An 18,292-nucleotide genomic window follows, 5' to 3' on the forward strand; every position below is an offset into this window, starting at 1 on the left:
GTATAACTGATTCACTTTGTTGTAAAGCAGGAACTAACACACCATTGTAATGCAATTATACTCCAATAAAGATGTTAAAAAAATAAAAAATAATTATAATTTTATACCAACTTTGTAGGGTGACAGATGGTAACTGGACTTATTGTGGTAATCTGAAAATACTGGTAAAAAAATACTGAATCACTGCATAGTACACCTGAAACTAATGTAGTATTATATACTAATTATAGCCCAATAAATATGTTAAAAATAATAATAGGTTAAAAAATTAAAATGGGCAAGTAATTTAATAGACATTTCACCAAAAACGTATTTAGATAGCTAGTAGGTCATGAAAGATGCTCTACAGCATTTTTCATTAGAGAAATGCAAATATAAGCTACAGTGAGATATCAGTACACACCTGTTAGAATAAATTTAATCAAAACAGACAACATCAGGTGTTGACAAGTATGTGGAAAAACTGAATCATCATATATTGCTGATGGGAAATGTAAACTAATAAGTCACTATGGAAAATAGTTTGGCAGTTTATTACTATGATAAGCATAAACCTACCATACGACACAGCAATTTCACTTCTAAGAATCCACCCAAGAGAAAGAAAACTATATGTCCATACATAAATATTCATAGCAGAATGACTCAAAATAGTCAATATCTGAAAACAATCTTGAATTTAACTGGTAAATGGATAAACAAAATGTGTTATCCACATCTATTAAGAAATTAAAAATTTATGATGTATTGATAAATGTTGCAAAATGGATAATCTTAAGTGAAAGAAGCTCAATGCAAAGTCCTACATAACACATATTTCATTTTTATGAAATGTCTAGAAAATGCAAAATTATAGAAACACAAAACAGATCAGCAGTTGCCAAGGGCTGGGGATGGAAGCAGAGAAAAACTGCACATAGGCAGGAAGGAACTTAAGGCAATCAAAATGTTCTAAAACTGGATTGTGGTAATGTTTACATAATTCTATTCATGTAGTAATGATCCCTGAGTTGTACACTTACAATGGGTGAATTCTGTGGTGTATAAATTATACTTCATTAAAACTGGTAAAAAATAAAAGTGTTATCAAAAGATTGGCCACTTATAAGCAAGGCTTGCTTTTTTCTATTTCTTTTTTTATCTCCTAAGGCTCTTAGCATGTAGTTATGCACACAAGTCCAGAGAAATATCTGTTAAATAAATCAATGAATAGGATGAAATACTGCCCTTTCTAACAAAAATAATAGAAGAAAGGGTTTATACTCTCTGAGAACTGGTAGGTACAAGGGCAGAGATTAAGGAAGCAGGTTTTAGTTAAAACAGATTCTCCTTAACCATTTTGGAGAAAATTATTCTCTTCACTTGAATCATCCAGATACCATTCAGATAATACCCTAATTCTTTTACATTATATTCTCTCTTTGAACTTTAAAAAATGGTTTTACCATGAGGAAATGACAAATGTTAGACAAATTAGAACATTCTGATTTATATGTTTGCTTTTACCATCAAAACTTTAAATTCCTTATCAGTAGTAATATTGGTTAGTTATATTCATACTATAATGGAATTGATGTATTTCATTGCTATGTAATAAAAATACGATATTTCATATAACAACATTATGGAAAATCTCTTACATTTTCTACTTTTGAATTATCACTTGTATTTGCTTGGATTTTCTCTGGAAATATAATTTGTAGAAATGAATTTTGAAAACCTGAGAAAGAAAAAAAACAGTTAATAACTGTGTTTTAAACTTGACTAAATATTTGTTCAGGTTCTTTTATAAGATTTGCTTATGCAAATATGAGTCATCACTGTGTACTCCTATAAAAATCTTGAAAACACTTTGTTTAAAAACAGATAAGATAGTTATGAAAGACTAAAAGGGGGCACGGAGAGGTATTCAACTTATACAAAATTTGCTGTTCCTGAAGAAAAGAGAACAAATGAATTAAAAAATATCAAATATATACTTCAAAGACTTTCCTAAAATAAAAGATTTGAAACAATAGACTAGAAAGTACATTGCATTTCAGGAATAACTGATAACAATTAATTAAAACTGAGACATATTCTACTAAAGTTATTGGATGTCTAAGATAAAGAAAGAATCCTATGAGCATATGAGCAAAAAGGAATAATGAAAATCATATTAGGCATAAGAAGAGAAAAGCAGGTTGGCTTGAGATTCTTTAAAAACATTATTCAAATGTTAAAAAACTGAAGAACTATGTCTTTATTTATTTATTTTTTTTTAGAACTATGTCTTTAAAAAAATATTCAGGAAAAGAAAGTGTGGACCCAAGAATTTTATACCCAGCAAAACTGTCATTCAAATATACAGGCAAGGGACAGCTACTTACAAGCAAAAAATCAAGGAAAATAGTTCACAAGTGCCTGTCACAAAAGGCAGACAAACTTCTCCCAATAAAGGCATCAACAGAGTTGAGGTAAAAGGCCTAGCTGTGAGCATTAAAATAAACTTAAATATAGAATATAGGCCAAAACAATGGTGGGAATCGTCACTATTTAATAGGATGCAAGTGTTATAAACTATGATCATAAAGACATAACAACATATTCAATAATGTCAGGAAGGGTAGCAGAAGAGAAATACCATATGTGAATACTGTTTTCCTTAAATTTATTGCAGTGTGGTTCCAAAAAATGTTAAAAAGATGAAAATCAAGTGGTAAAAGTAGAAACATATTGTTTAATGGTATAAAAGAACTAAGATTTTTTTAAAGCTATAGTCATATAATAAAGAGGAGAGCACGAGGTGGAAAGAAGTAGTAAGAAATAAATTTCCTTACACTCACAGTGAGGAATCACTAGTTACTACCTAAATAAAAAATTAAATCTATTATATAAAACAGATTATAAATATTCTAAAATTTTTTTAAAAAGAGCATACAAACACAAGCCATCCAGAAAATAAATGAAAAAGTCACAGATTTTTATGGTGAAAAACATTTATCAAAAAAAAAGCATGAAATCAGAAAAGTATGATATAAATAAGAAGCACTAAGATTAAATATCTCAGTCATATCAGTAAATGTGAGTAGGATGAAGTGACCAACCTAAAGAAAAACTCTCATACTGGAGACAGACTCTTATCAGCCCAGAGGCGGGACCAGAGGAATCTATGAACAAACGTTACCTCATTAGTTTTCACCCATATATTTACCTTCCCAGTTTGCTGCCCTTGGAAGCCTAAAACTGCCTTCCTGTGTGTCACTTCTCTACAAATTTAATGTTTTTTGTTGAAGATAAGCTGGAACTCAAAGCCGCCATTTTGAGTTACTTTTGGTTTAAGTTTCTCCCATGATGCATGCTGTATGCATTAATAAGCTATTTTTCTGTTATCAAAAAAAAAAAAAAGAAAGAAAAATTCTCAGATTGGATCCACAAAATCAAAACCCAATTACTCAGACCTTTGGTGGAATATTAAACACTGGCTTTAAACTAATAATGATTTTTTTTTAAAGATAATAATTTTGGGGTGTGTCGGGTTGCGGCATGTGGAATCTTCATTGCAGCATGCAGGATCTTTCATTGAGACACTCGGGCTCTTAGTTGCAGCGTGCAGGCTTCTCTCTAGTTGTGGCATGAGGATTTTCTATCTCTAGTTGTGGCTCTCGGGCTCCAGAGCATATGGGCTCTGTAGTTTACGGCACATGGGCTCTCTAGTTGAGGTGTGCGGGCTCAGTAGCTGTGGCTCATGGGCTTAGTTGCCCCACGGCGTGCGGGATCTTAGTTCCCCAACCAGGGATCGAACCCACGTCAGCTGCATTGGAAGGTGGATTCTTTACCACTGGACCACTGAAGAAGTCCCCTAATGATGATTTCTGAGTACCTAAAATAAGACTGTGGTCCATTTCAGGAAAAGATATATGATCAGCAGGAGAAGTCAGGTGATGGATGGAAGTTATTAGGTTCACATCTATGAACACACTCATGGGTCTACAAGTTAATCCTATCAAAATCTGCCCAGTTATGGAACAGTGTGTCAAAATAGACATAATCAGTAACTTGTGGAATGCCCATCTTGTCTCCCTGACCCATAGAAGGAGGATTGTTATGGTAGGGAGAGCCAAATGGAAACCTCTGAATATCACCTGCACCATCACCAAAACATTAAACCAAAAAGCTTTCTATACCAAGAAGGTATATACAAGGGCAATGATTTCTGTTATTTTACTTGTTTGATCTGTGCAAATGATAGATAAGCAATAGAGAATGACAATGAGTTGTCTTAAGTGTAATCAGGTAATGACTGCAATAACAAATATTGTTCCAAATATGGTCTCTTTACTGAACCAAATCAACACAAGCATTGGCACCTGTATGTAGCCATTAATAGAAAAAGGTGCTGTTTTCTCTATCCCAATAAGCAGGATATTCCAGGAGCAAGTTTCCATTTTTGCTTAGTAGTGATGACAGTGTACCGTCACCAATCATATTGCCTCAGATGCCTCAGATCTTTATCATCTGGTTCTTCTTCTACCTGGACCCTAAAAATCTCACTGTCTGTGGTAGATAGAATAATGCCCCCAAAGATGTCCACGTCCTAATCCCCAGAACCTGTTAGGTTACATAGCAAAACAGAATTAAGGTTGCTAATCAACTGACCTTAAAATATGAAAATTATCCTGGGTTATCTGTGGTCTTAATTTAATCACAAGGGTTCTTAACAGTAGAAGAGCCAGAAAAGAGAACCAGAGGGATGGCCATGTGGAAAGAACTCAGCCCAATACCACTGACTTTGAAGATGGACGAAAAGGGCCATGAGCCAAAAAATGCAAACAGCCATTAGAATCTGGAAAAGACAAGGAAACAGATTGTCTCCTGCAGCTTCCAGAAGGAACAGGGCACTGCTAACACCTTGATTTTACCCAATGAGACCCATTTTACAGAACTGTAAGATAATAAATTTGTGTTGTTTAAGCTATTAAGTTTGTGATAACTTGTTACAGCAACAATAGGAAACTAACATATCATCTAAGAGAAAGACCTGAAGTAGCAGGTACATTAGATGCCTTGAAGAAGCAGGTGTGCCAGAGTCTTAACACACACACACACACACACACACACACACACACACACAAATCCACCTATAATGGTCTAGTGGTCTAAACCACACTTGAAAATATCCTCCATAATAAATGGTAAGAGGCAGAACACTTGGTAGACCATTTTGGATTTTGGAGGCAATATATATCATATATAGCTATGTTGCTTTGACCATTTTTACTGAACAAACCATAGGCTGCCAGATTTGTAAGATGCCAGAGTACAAGACTCCTCAGCTACCTGAGTCTACTGTGCAAGGAGCTCTACTGTTTTTCCTTTGTGACCAGGAGAAACTATATTACATTTAGGGTCTGTGGCAGAGCCTGTGTTAAGCCCTCTAGGAGAATCACAGCAGAGGCTCCTGAGGTTTGTAAGCAAAGACATGCCCTCATTGGTATATGCTGTGGATTGAATGATGGTGCCTCAAAAGATATGTCCACTCAGAACCTGTGGCTATAACCTTATAACCTTGCAAAGAAAAAAGGGTCTTTGTAAGGTATAATTAAGTTAAGGATCTCAAGATGAGACCATTCCGGATTAGACTGGACCCTAAATCCAGTGACTAATATCCTATAAGTAAGAGAAGGGGAAAAGACACACAGAGGAGACAGCAATATAAAGACAGAGGCAGAGACTGGAGTAAAATGTCTCCAAGCCAAGAACGCATAGGATTGCTGGCAGCCATCAGAAGCTAGGAGAGAAGCATGGAACAGATTCTCCCTCAGAGCCTCCAAATGTAATCAACACTGCCAATACCTTGATTTTGGACTTCTGGCCTCCAGAACCAGAAGGGGAAAAAAATTCTGTTGTTTTAAGCCACCCAGTTTGTGGTACTCTGTTATGGAAGCCACAGGAATCTAATATAGTATGTAAGTATATTTCTTTTATGAAAGCTTTCAGCTCACTACTGGGCTCTGATAGAGGCTAAAATTCAGACCATGTGATCTTCAGACTATATGATCTTGCAGCCTGAACCACTCTTCACAGACTGACGTCATCAGGCATTCACAGGAGTACTAATCAAATGGAAGTGTTTTATATATATATATATATATATATATGGTTGGGTTTGAACAGGTCTTAAAAGCTTTAAGTTGCATAACCAGGTCATTAATACTCCAGTAGGCCTACTCCTATCACGTTTCCATCATTTCCTAAAACCTACATTTATGGTATCCTATGACCAGCTAACTGAAGGAGGGAAAGTAGATGTATGATATGTGAATAGTACACAGAAGTAAGTCCACGGGTATAATCCTAAAAACTCATAGATAGTTGGCCCTAAAAGAGAATAGAGCAAGGTAAATTCTCCCCATAACTAGAATTTCACATGGTACACTTACATGTCTAGTTTTCCTGTATAAGAACTGATTACATTAAATGAGGCAGAAGCAAGTTATTATGTTGTTTCTTGAAAGTTTAAGAATGTTACCAACCTTAAGAAGGGTGAATATGGATGTTAAGTAGCCCATCTAGAGGTGAACTGTGGGATACTGTAGAGAGGTTCAATCATTCAAACTATTTCTACCTTGTCTCCCTGTGCTATTAGACGTTGGAAACCTAACAACTCTATATCAGACTCCACTGCAATTAAGGTGCTGGCATGTTACTAGTTCCTGCTATTCATACACCCAAAAACGAATTAGTTGCAGAAGTGAGCATTGTCAGATGGCAGCCACGTGTGAATATCTGGTCCTTCTGACATCTGTAGTAATAGAATTATCTGGTCCTTTTGGACTGCTGGGACAGACATTCTGCTGCCTAGCCCAAACACCATAGTGGTATTTTCAATAGAATACTCTTCCAGTATAGTTCCCACGGTATCACTAGATATTCTTCCCTGCGTGTGACCCTAGCCACATTGTAGCATCTATGTAGCATCTAAACCTGTGCCTTTGGTACTTTCTAAGGTTTTGTGATCCTAACATTCTTTTGTATGTGATATTATATATCTGGAAAACCCAGAAGAATCATCATAACTATTATTTTTAAAAGAGGATTTAGTAATGTGACTAGAAACAAAATTAATATATAAACCAATCATTTCCCTATACACAAATAAAACAGTTAGAAAATAACCATTTACAATAACAACAAAAAGTGTAAAATACCCATGTAAATAAATTCCTAAAGGAATATATATAATTTAAATTTAAAAAGAAACTTTAAATTCTAAAATGGTTCATAAAAAAAAGTCAAATAATTGAAAGCTATATCCAGTTCTTGGAATATAAAGATAGCAATTTTCTTTAAATTAATTTATAAATTTTATGAAATCCAATGGAAAAGTCTACAGGAGTTTTTTGAAACAACATAAGATGATTCTAAAGTTCACACATGCTCAAAAAAAAAAAAATAGAAATTGACCAAAATTTTCTGACAAAGAAAATTAGAGGGATGTAAGCTAGAAATAGAAGGAAATTGCCTTAACTAGAAAAAGTATCAAAAAGCAAACATTAAAAATTGTAAATTATGAAATACTACAGAGAAATTCAAATAAAACTAGGTAACAAAGTCTATTATCACTGCCATTTTCAAAAATGTTCTGAATGCTCTAGTTAATATGATAAAATGATAACAAGAAAGAAGGGCATAAATGTTAGAAAGGAAAAAACAATGTCATTATTTGCAAACGATATAACTATCTACTTAAAAGTACTTAGAGAATCAACAGAAAAACTCTAAACTACTATAATTAAATCAACTGAAACAGGCATCATCAAAAAAAATTAAGGAAATAGGATATATGAAAAGGTAGGCTTTCAAATCACCAGGGGAAATATAGTCAATGGATAGTGGCAGGAAGGCTGAATATCCATTTGAAAAGTAATTAAGTTGGATTCATACATATGTATATATATAAAGAATAAATAAAATTTATTTATATGTTTCTATATATAATATGTACATACATACATATATATTCAAAATCCATTAAGATTCAAAGCCCAGAAGTCTTAAAGGAAAAGATAAACATATTTGCATACACAGAAATCTTTTTAAAATCTTTAAAGATGTAGGAAAGATTGGAAGAAAATACAAAGTATAAAAGCCAAAGGATTAACATCCATAATATGATTTATGATTAAAGGTGGCTGACTCACTGCATGTTTACCTCTTCTTTCAGTGAAAACCCTCTAAAAGTAGACAAAGGAAAGGTGCTATCATCAGCTAAAAGGTCTCAAACAATTTTCTGGAAGATAAGCTAACATGGAAGTGTGATCACTGTTGAGAAATTCTAGAAAAACTCTAAAACAGAAATCAGATGTGATACATACAATAGAAAGTATTCTTTCCCATTGGTATACTTCTTAGGAACTAACTCTAGACTTAGCCATTTAACTTACTTTGGTCAATTAGACAATAGCAAATGTAACAGAAGCAAACCTGAAAAGTGTTTGTGCACTGTGGCTTGCCCTCTCACTGCCTTGGAATCCTGAAACCACATGTAAACAAGCCTGAGCTAGCCTACAGGAGGGTGAGAGACTATGTGAAAGGGAGCCAAGGCACCCTAGCTGAACACAGTCCAACAGACAGACCAGTGCGTGAGACCATCTGGATCATTCAGCTGCCAACCAACTCAGGAGCTGATGACAGATCCAGGAAAGAGCACGGATGAGCCACAGATTACCTAAGCCAGTCCAAATCAGAACAACAGCCCCACCAGCCCATAGAATCATGTGCTAGAACAGAGGCTGATGAAGGTGAAGTTCAGTTTTAAATGGGGCTCACTGAGTACATGGCATCTGGGCAAAGAACTGAAGAAGGTGAGGAGGGGAACAAATGAATATCTTTGGCAGACCATCCCAGGAAGAAAAAGTATCAAGCGTAAAGGTCTTTGGGAGGAACTGCCTGGCATGTTTGAAAAGCAGCAAGGGAGCTGCTGTGGTTGGAATAGCATGAGTAGTGAGGAAGAGAGTAAGGGGTGAGGCCAGAGAGGAGAGAAGCTGCTGAGACCCTGTAGGGCATTACAGGTCAGAGTTAGCACTTTAATTTTTATTCTTGGTGAGATAAGAAACCATTGAAAGATTCTGAGCAGAGGGCGAACATGAGCTGACTTAGATTTTAACAAGAAAACTTTATGTTGAGACTAGGCTGAAGGATGGTGTGTTAGTTACCTATTGCTGCATAACAACTTATCCCAAAATTTAGCAGCTTAAAATAGTGAACATTTATTAATCACTAGTGTCCTTAGGTCAGGTATCTGGGCACAGCTTAACTGAATGCCTCTGGCTCAGTGTCTCTCACAAAGCTGCAGTCAAAGTGTAGGCCAGGGGTGCAACCATTTCAAGGCTTGACTAGCATAGGATCCACTTCAAAGCTCATGCACTTAGCTGTTGGCAGGCGTTGGGTCTTTCCAGGCTGTTAATGAGAAAGCTCATTTCCATGCCACACAGGCCTCTCCATAAGGCTACTCACAATATGACAACTTGCTTCCCTCAGAACAAGGGCTCAGAAAAAGAGAGACTGAAAGCGGGCACCCAGGACAAAAGACACAGTCTTTCTGTATCCTAATCTCACAAGAGACATCCCATCATCCTGACCACATTTTATTCACTAGAAACAAACCATAAAACACAGCTCACATTTAAGAGGAGGGGATTACACAAGGGCGTGATTACCAGGATGTGGGAAACATTGGTAGCCATCTCACAGGCTGCTTAAGAGAGTGCAAGAGAAGAAATATAAATTTGGAGTTATCAGTATCAACATGGTACTACAAGCCATAGACTATACAAAATCAAGTAGGGAAGGAGCCAATTCAATGAGCAGATCTTTTGTATGCTGATTCAAACAATGAGTGGACATTATTTTCTAGGTGATTACAAACTGTAAGGAAACTTATTACACTCATGAAACAACTGAAAATTTGAACACAGACTGAATATTGGGTGATAGAAGAAATCGTTAATTTCTAAGCCATGATCATGATACTGCAGTTATATTTTCTGGCCATTTAGCAATATATATTGAAATGCTTAAACATGAAATGTCTATAATTTGCTCCAAATAATATGAGAATAGAGGAAGTGGTAGGGAACGTACAAAAGAAACAGAATTAACCACGAGTTTATAATTGTTGAACCTGAGTTCTTTATTCTTCTATTTTTGCATTTATTATTTGAAATCCTCATAATTAAAAAAAAATTTAATAACATGGAGGCCAAATAGCAATGGAGTAACATTCTCAAAGTGCTATTGGAAAAATAACTGTCAGTCTGAAATTGGATATCAAACTAAATTGTCATTCAACAGTGAGGGAGACATAAAGACATTTTCAAGTAAGCAGATGATTTACCACTCAAACTCTTGATGAAAAAGATACTAAGAAGGAAAGAGTAGGGTGCTAGAAAGAAGGTAAGCAAATAAAGCTATAAACTTTTGGATAAATCTAAGCAAGCACTGACTGAGTAAACAAGTAACAATAAAGATGATGACTCATTTGGGAAACAATACATAAAAGTGGCAGTAAATACTAAATAACAATAACATGTAAGATGATAAAGGCAGTGCCTGACAACATTCTAAGGTCACTCTCTTTTTTAGAAGAAGACATATTGCTTAATTGTAGGCTCTATAAGTCAATTATACATGTTACATTAAAATCAGAAAAACACATAAGACAGGAAATAAGATTTTTAATGATATCAAATAAAAAGCATAGTAAATAGAAAGCATAAAATATCATAAAAGACTTAAATACAAATATACTCTCCTTGAAAGCAGCATGGCTTTTCCAGGTTACTTCCTGGAAGTAAAGGGCTCAAGAGTTGTTTTAATTCTCATATAGTCAAAAGCTTGTATAATCTGAGTTTGAAGTTCCTTTGGCAGTTCACTACCATCAAAAACGTAGAAGTTTCTAATCTAGTTGTCTTCAGTAACTTTGTCATGCAATTAAAACACATATAAAACTTTTTAAGTCATAATTTTCAAATCTGCTTTATTTCTTTGCCCTTTATTTTCTGGATACTAGATCCTTTTCAGACAAATCATTTACAAATATTTTCTCTCATCCTGTAATTTCTTTGCCTAACTCCTATTTCTCCTTCCCTCCTCTCTCATCTCTCTCTCTCTCAACTAAGTGATGGCAACCATAAGTCAGTCTAGAAAAATATAATGTAAGGCCAAACCCTTGATTGCAGTGCTAACCTGAGTAATTTTCTCTGAGAGTTTTTACTGACATTTTGTTGCGCAAACCTTTTTAAATTCCATTTCTTACTATTTGAAATCTGGAATTGGTCACCCTTTAAAGTCCTGAAAGGCCCCACATTTCTGGATTTATTCCCTATTAATTCGATTTGCAAATTGGTCAATTGTTTCCTGAGATTATCTCTTTCTCTTAACACTCTGACAAACTTGGGTAATGAAACCAACCTCCACTGCTAACAATCTGTTATCTAATTTCTACAGAATGTAGTCTGTCCTACAGTTTTTACCAAATGTTTTGTCACTTCCTATCATTGATTTCCATTTTTTCCAGGTGGTTTCCATTGCTTGTCACCTGCTACCCATCAATACCCAGCAGCAAAGTCAAAAGCATATATTTTATCATGGCAGCACACCACTTCAAAGCTCCAATTTCTATATTAGTCAACTTAGGCTGACCAGGCTATGGAATGGCAATAAATAAACCTTGAAATCTTGGTGGCTTAACACAATAAAAGTTTATTTGTTTTTCATGCAAAGTATGATGGGAGTCACCAGGAGCTCTCATTCAAATAGTAACTCAGAGATCCAAGCTCCCTCCAAGTGGTAACACCATAAACTCAGCTCATAGCTTCTAAGGTAAATCTGGCATCAGAAAATAAATATAGAAGAGAAATACCAGCTCTTAATTGCCTTGATCTAAAGTGATGCAAATCACTTCTTTTCAACCCCATGAGCAACAGTATTTAAATTGTCCCAAACTAAATGGAAAAAGGCTCAGAAATGTAGGCAAGAAGATGGATACTTAGTGAGCACTGGGGACTTTGCCACATAAAAGGATGGAAAAAAATATGTTCACAGCAAATATTAACCAAAGGGAAGCTGACATACCTATGTTAACATTAGCAAGAATAGATTCAAAAGAGGAAAAAAGCATTATTAGGAATAAACAGGGGCAGGATACAGTTAATAAAAAGAAACCAGAATGAATGTAAATAAATAAAGTTGAAACCCTACCTCACACTATGTATGAAAATTAACTCAAAATGGATCAATGACATAAATATAAGAGCTAAAACAATAAAATTCTTAGAAGAAAAGATAGGAATAAATATACATGACCTTAGATTTGGCAATAGATTCTTAGATATGACACTAAAACCATGAGCAACAAAATTAGATTCCATCATAATTTAAAACTTTTGTGAGTCAAAGGACACTCCCAAGAAAGTGAAGACAATCTACAGCATGAAACAAAATATTTGCAAATCATTTGTCTGAAAGTCTAGTATCCAGAATATAAAAGGAACTCTTGTAACTCAACAAAATGAACAACCTAATCTTTAAAATGGGCAAAGGACTTGAATACTCATTTCTCCAAAAAAGATATACAAATGGCCAATAAGCATATGAAAAGATGCTCAACATCACTAACCATCAGGGGAATACAAATCAAAGCCACAATGAGATACCCTGTCATAACCATTAGGAAGACTATAATCATTAAAATATAAAAGTAAAATAACATGTATTAGGAAGAATGTGGAGAAACTGGAACCCTTGTGCACTGCTGGTAGAAATGTAAAATTGCACAGCCAGTATGGAAAACAATGTAACAGTTCCTTAAAATATTAAAAATAGAATCACTGTATGGTCCAGCAACTCCACTTCTGGACATATACCCAAAAGAATTAAAAGCAGGGACTCAAACAAGTACAGGTACATACATGTTCATAACAGCATTATTCATAATATCCAAAAGGTAGAAGCAACCTAAGTATCCATCAACAGATGAATGGATAAACAAAATAAAATATATATTTTTCCATATGTATTTCACACAATGGAATGCTATTCATGTATCAGAATAAAAGGAGAAAATTCTGACACATGCTACAACATGGATAAACATTGAGGGCATTATGCTAAGTGAAAGAAGTCAGTCACAAAGAAAAATACTGCATAACTCCACTTACACGAGGAAACTAGAGTAGTCAAATCCATGGAGACAGAAAGTAGAATGGTGGTTGCCAAGAGCTGGGGGAAGGGAAGAATGAGGAATTAGTGTTAAATGGGTACTGAGTTTCAGTCTGGGAAGATTAAAAAAAAACTGTTCTGGAGATGGATGATGGTGATAGCAAAACAAAGTGAATGTACTTAATGCCACTGAACTGTACACTTAAAAATGGTTAGAATGAGTACAAAATAGAAATCATAGAGCTGAATACAATAAATGAACTGAAATTTTCAATAGAGGGGTTCAACAGCAGACTAGATCAAGGGAAAGAAAGGATCAGCAAACTTGAAGACAGAGCAATAGAATTCATCCAATCAGAGGAGCAAAAAATTAAAATTTAAAAAAAGAATGAAAAAGAGTGAAGACAGATTAAAGGATTTATGGGACACCATCAAGCAGACCAGAATCCACATTATAGAAGTCCCAGAAGGAGAAGGAGTGGGGGTGGAAGGCAGAAAGCTTATTTAAAGAAATAATGGCTAAAAACTTCTCTCACCTGGCAAAAAAAGAAAAGAAAAATAGACATCCTAATCTAGGAAGCCCAAAGAAAACCCCCAAAAAAATTAATTAATTAATTAAAGAGAACTACACTGAGACACATTATAATTAAACTGCCAAAAATTAAAGACAAAGAGAAACTCTTAAAAAGCAGCAAGAGAAAGACAATTTGTTATGTACAAGGGAACTCCCATAAGACTATCAGTGGATTTTTCAGCAGAAACCTTGCAGGCCAGAATGGAGTGGGATAGTATACTCAAAGTACTGAAGGAAAGAAAATTCCACCTAAGGATACCATACCCAGCAAAGCTGTCCTTCAGAATTGAAGGAGAGATAAAGAATTTCCTAAACACAAGTTAGAGTCCATCACCACTAGAATGGCCTCACAAGAAATGTTAAAGAGAGTTCTTCGTACTGAAACAAAAAGACACTAATTTTAAAAACTAAACATAATCCTTACCATATGACCCAGCAATAGCACTCCTTGGTATTTACCCAAAGGAGTTGAAAACTTATGTCTACACAAAAACTTGCACATAGATATTTATGGTAGCTTTGTTCATACCTGTCAAAACTTGAAAGCAACCAAGATGTCTTTTAGTAGGTAAATGGATAAATAAGCTGGTATATACAGACAATGGAATATCACTCACTGCTAAAAAGAAATAAGCTATGCAGCCCTGGAAAGACATGGAAGAACCATAAATGCATATTACTAAGTGAATGAAGCCAATCTGAAAAAGGTAACATACTGTAAGATTCCAACTAAATGACATTCTGGAAAAGGCAAAACTATGGAGACAGTAAAAAGATCAGTGGTTGCCAGGACTTAGGGGAAAGGGAGAGATGAATAGATGAAGCACAGAGGATTTTTAGGGCTGCAAAACTACTCTGGGGGACACATGTCATTATACATTTGTCAAATTCCATAGAATGTAAAACACCGAGAGTGAACCCTAAGGTAAACTATAGATTTGGGGTGATAATGATGTACCAGTGTGGGATCATCAATTCTAACAAACATACCACTGTGGAGCAGGATGTCTATAGCAGAGATTGTACATGTGTGGGGACAGGGGTATGTGAGAAATCTCTGTACCTTTCTCTCAGTTTTGCTATGAACCTGAAACACTCTAAAAAATAAAGTTTATTTGTTTTTAAAATGGTTGAAGATGGTAAATTTTATGTTTTGGATATTTTACCACAATTTAAAATAATTTTAAAACAAAGGTATAAAGAAGATGTGGCACATATATACAATGGAATATTACTCAGCCATAAAAAGAAACAAAACTGAATTATCTGTAGTGAGGTGGATGGACCTAGAGTCTGTCATACAGAGTAAAGTAAGTCAGAAAGAGAAAAACGAATACCATATGCTAACACATAATATGGAATCTAAAAAAAAAAATATATATATATATTGGTTCTGAAGAACCTCGGGGCAGGACAGAATAAAGATGCAGACATATAAAATGGACTTGAGGACACGGGGAGGGGGAAGGGTAAGCTGGGATGAAGTGAGAGAGTGGCATTGACATATATACACTACCAAATGTAAAACAGGGAGATCATCTCAGTGCTTTGTGACCACCTAGGGGGTGGGATAGGGAGGGTGGGAGGGAAACACAAGAGGGAGGAGTTATGGGGATACACATACAGCTATGTATACCTGATTCACTTCGTTATAAAGCAGAAACTAACACACCTTTGTAAAGCAATTATACTCCAGTAAAGATGTTAAAAAAGAAAAAAACAAAGGTAAAGCATTAAAATAAAACAGACGGGTAAAATATCCATTAAAGTTCAAAACAGACCAATGGATTTTAACATATTAAGAAAAATTCATTGATATGTTCTAGAGTCCACATTGCAACTAAACTTTACCATTTATCAAGTGTGCATTTGGTGCAGTATCCAAAGAGGAATACTGGTAATTACCTGAAAAGGCTCATAAACTACTCCCTTTTCCAACTACATAAGCTGGATTTTTTTCATATACTTCAAACAAAACATTTGGCAACAGACTGAACGCAGAAGTAGATATGAGAATCTAGCTGTCATCTATTAAACCAAACCTTAAAGAGATTCACAAAAATGTAAAACAATGCCACTCTAAATTCTTTGTTTGGGAAAATATAGTTTTTATTTTTTAAATGTGTTACTTAGTTAACATATAATAGGTCTATTACTGTAATTGAGCGGGACCCTATGGGGCTTTCCCAGAACAGACCCCACCCCCACCCCCAGCCAATGTCCTCTGCCTGCCTCTTGTCTGTAGAAAAACTTTAGTCAAAGAATAAATTCAATCAGAGAAGTGAAAAAAAAATGCAGAACCAAAGGAAAGCAGTCAAACAAGACAAAATAATAATAGTTTAGCCATTAAACAAAGTCAAGGACCTTTAGTTCCTCTTCAAGAGCTCCAGATAATATTCTGAGCCATGTCCTTTCAGCTGTTTTGCAGACACTGAAACACTCACCAGGTGGGATAAGTTAACTACATGATGACCAGACTGCAGCCAAGACATAAGCTGCTCCATCTTGCACAATTCCAAGAACTGGCCTCAAGGAAATGGGAACCAAGCAAGGACCTGAAGATTAGCTGAACTTAAAACAATCAAGATGACACTGATCAGACCACCACATGACCAATTTCAAGATGACTGTGGGAGCTGACTGTGCCGTTCTGCAGGTCGTAGCCCCTCCCTCTGCCTATACATCCCTGAAACTCCCCTTTCAAAACTCTTGACCCCTGATCAACAACCAAGCTGGTTTTTGGACACGAGTCTACCTTCTCCCCAGGTTGCCAGCCTCCTGAATGAAGCAACCTTTCCTTTCCTACCAATACCTGTCTCTCGAGTACTGGCTTTCAAGCCGCGAGCAGCCAAACCTGAGTTCAGTAACATTACTGTTAGTTTTTAACGAATTAATAAAAATTCTTAAATGTCTACATTAATTTCTAATATGAAAAATACTGATGAATATAAGCAAAACAAAAAAGCTCTCTCAGAACTTCAATAATTGTTACATTTTTGTTCATTTCTTTGCGGAAACATTCCGAAAAGTTTCAGAAACACTGTATTTAAATGTTGCAGGTGTTATGGTGAAGGTGTGCCCCCCCCAGTTTTCCTATTGAAGCCCTAACCCCCAATGTGATGGTATTTAGCAATGGGATCTTTGGGAGGTAATCAGGGTTAGATGAGATCATGAAGATGGATCTCTCATGATGGGTTTCGCGCCTTTGTAAGAAGAGACAAGTGAGTTTGCTCCTTCTCTCTGCTCGCAAAGAAGAGGTCAACGTGAGTACCCAGCAAGAAGGGAACGGTCTACTAGCCAGGAAGAGAGACCTCACCAGATCCCCACTATGAGAGCACCCTGATTTCAGGCTTCCTGCCTCCAGAACTGTGAGAAAATAAATCTCTGTTATTTAAGCCACCCGGTCTAGGGTATTTTGTGGGGGGAACGGGGGGTGCCGTCCGAGTTCAGCAGTGTAGCAAGTAACAGCAAAAGGACTGGAAACAATCCAATAGTCCTTTAATAAGAGAACTGGCTGAAAAATTGTGGTACCTCCAAGCCACAGAACACTATGCAGATGGGGGAGGAGAAGACAAGATATTCCATGTACTGACACAGAATGGCAAGATTCAGTACAGTGTATAAAAAGGGAAGGAAAATAAGAACATATCTTAAAATTTTACTTGCATCTAAATCCCCCCGTAATATATTTTTAAATTTTGAGGACTCTCTGTAACTGTTCCCCGGATTGTCAACAATGTCAGCAATCGAATATTTTTTTGGTATTGCAGGACAAGTTACTGAATGCAGGACAAATTATACTGGAACAGATGATATCGGAGGAGACGCAGTTTTCTGGAGTTTGAGTAGAGTTCATGAAGTTTCTGGGGTGCTTCTGAGCGCAAGAAATTGTGAGGTGGTTTTGTGAGGCCTAACAGACCTACCAAAAAAGGCTGCCCCAAACCCAGATTCAGAGAGTCAGAGCGTCAGAGATTTAGTCCTCGAGCTTATTAAAAGTATCTTCCTCTCTCGTGAGTCAGTTCTGTATCCCTACGGAGCGCCTAAAAACGGCCCGGTTTCCTGACTGGCAAAAGAAACCTAAAAGCAGGGAAGGGCGCCGAGTTTTCAATCCAGTCGGGGCGCAGTTTGACCCAAGCAGGTACCCGTGGAAAGAAGGAAAAGAAAAACCTTCCTCCTCCCCCTACCGGAGTAACAAACAGGGCATCCTCGGGCTTACCGGGTCTTGACGTTAGCAAGCCACGGAGCCCAGCTAGCAACATCATTAGGCGGAACATTGCGCAACTCCCGGCTTCGAGCGGAGACTTGAGCCCTACTGCCGTTAGCCGTCCGTGAGCGGAGTTCTCGCGAGGCTGCGGCACCTACCGGAGCGCCCGGTACTCAGCGCCCCGTCCACCAATCGCCTGCAGGGCACGCCTCCCTTTATAGTCTTACGTCCGGGTCCGCAGGGCGCTCTTTTCCCAGCAGGCCGCTCTGCGCGATCGCCAGTTCGTCTGGAGGTCCCCGACCACCCCAACC

The 18,292-nt window shown here is 36.5% G+C and overlaps 1 protein-coding gene across 1 annotated transcript in view; it reads right to left on the reverse strand.

The window, feature by feature from the left end:
* Window positions 1-18,051, reverse strand: part of LOC102984175 (disintegrin and metalloproteinase domain-containing protein 32) — a 198,371-nt gene extending 180,320 nt beyond the window's left edge. The window contains exons 1-2 of the mRNA XM_028481958.1: window positions 17,994-18,051; window positions 1,641-1,720 (exon numbers count right to left, since the gene is read on the reverse strand). Of these exons, the coding sequence (XP_028337759.1) occupies window positions 1,641-1,720; window positions 17,994-18,051 (138 nt within the window). The remainder of the gene's footprint in view (window positions 1-1,640; window positions 1,721-17,993) is intronic.
* Between the last annotated feature and the right edge of the window lie 241 nt (window positions 18,052-18,292).

The sequence above is a fragment of the Physeter macrocephalus genome, chromosome 20, assembly GCF_002837175.3.
Source record: "Physeter macrocephalus isolate SW-GA chromosome 20, ASM283717v5, whole genome shotgun sequence".
Taxonomy (NCBI): Eukaryota; Metazoa; Chordata; class Mammalia; order Artiodactyla; family Physeteridae; genus Physeter; species Physeter macrocephalus.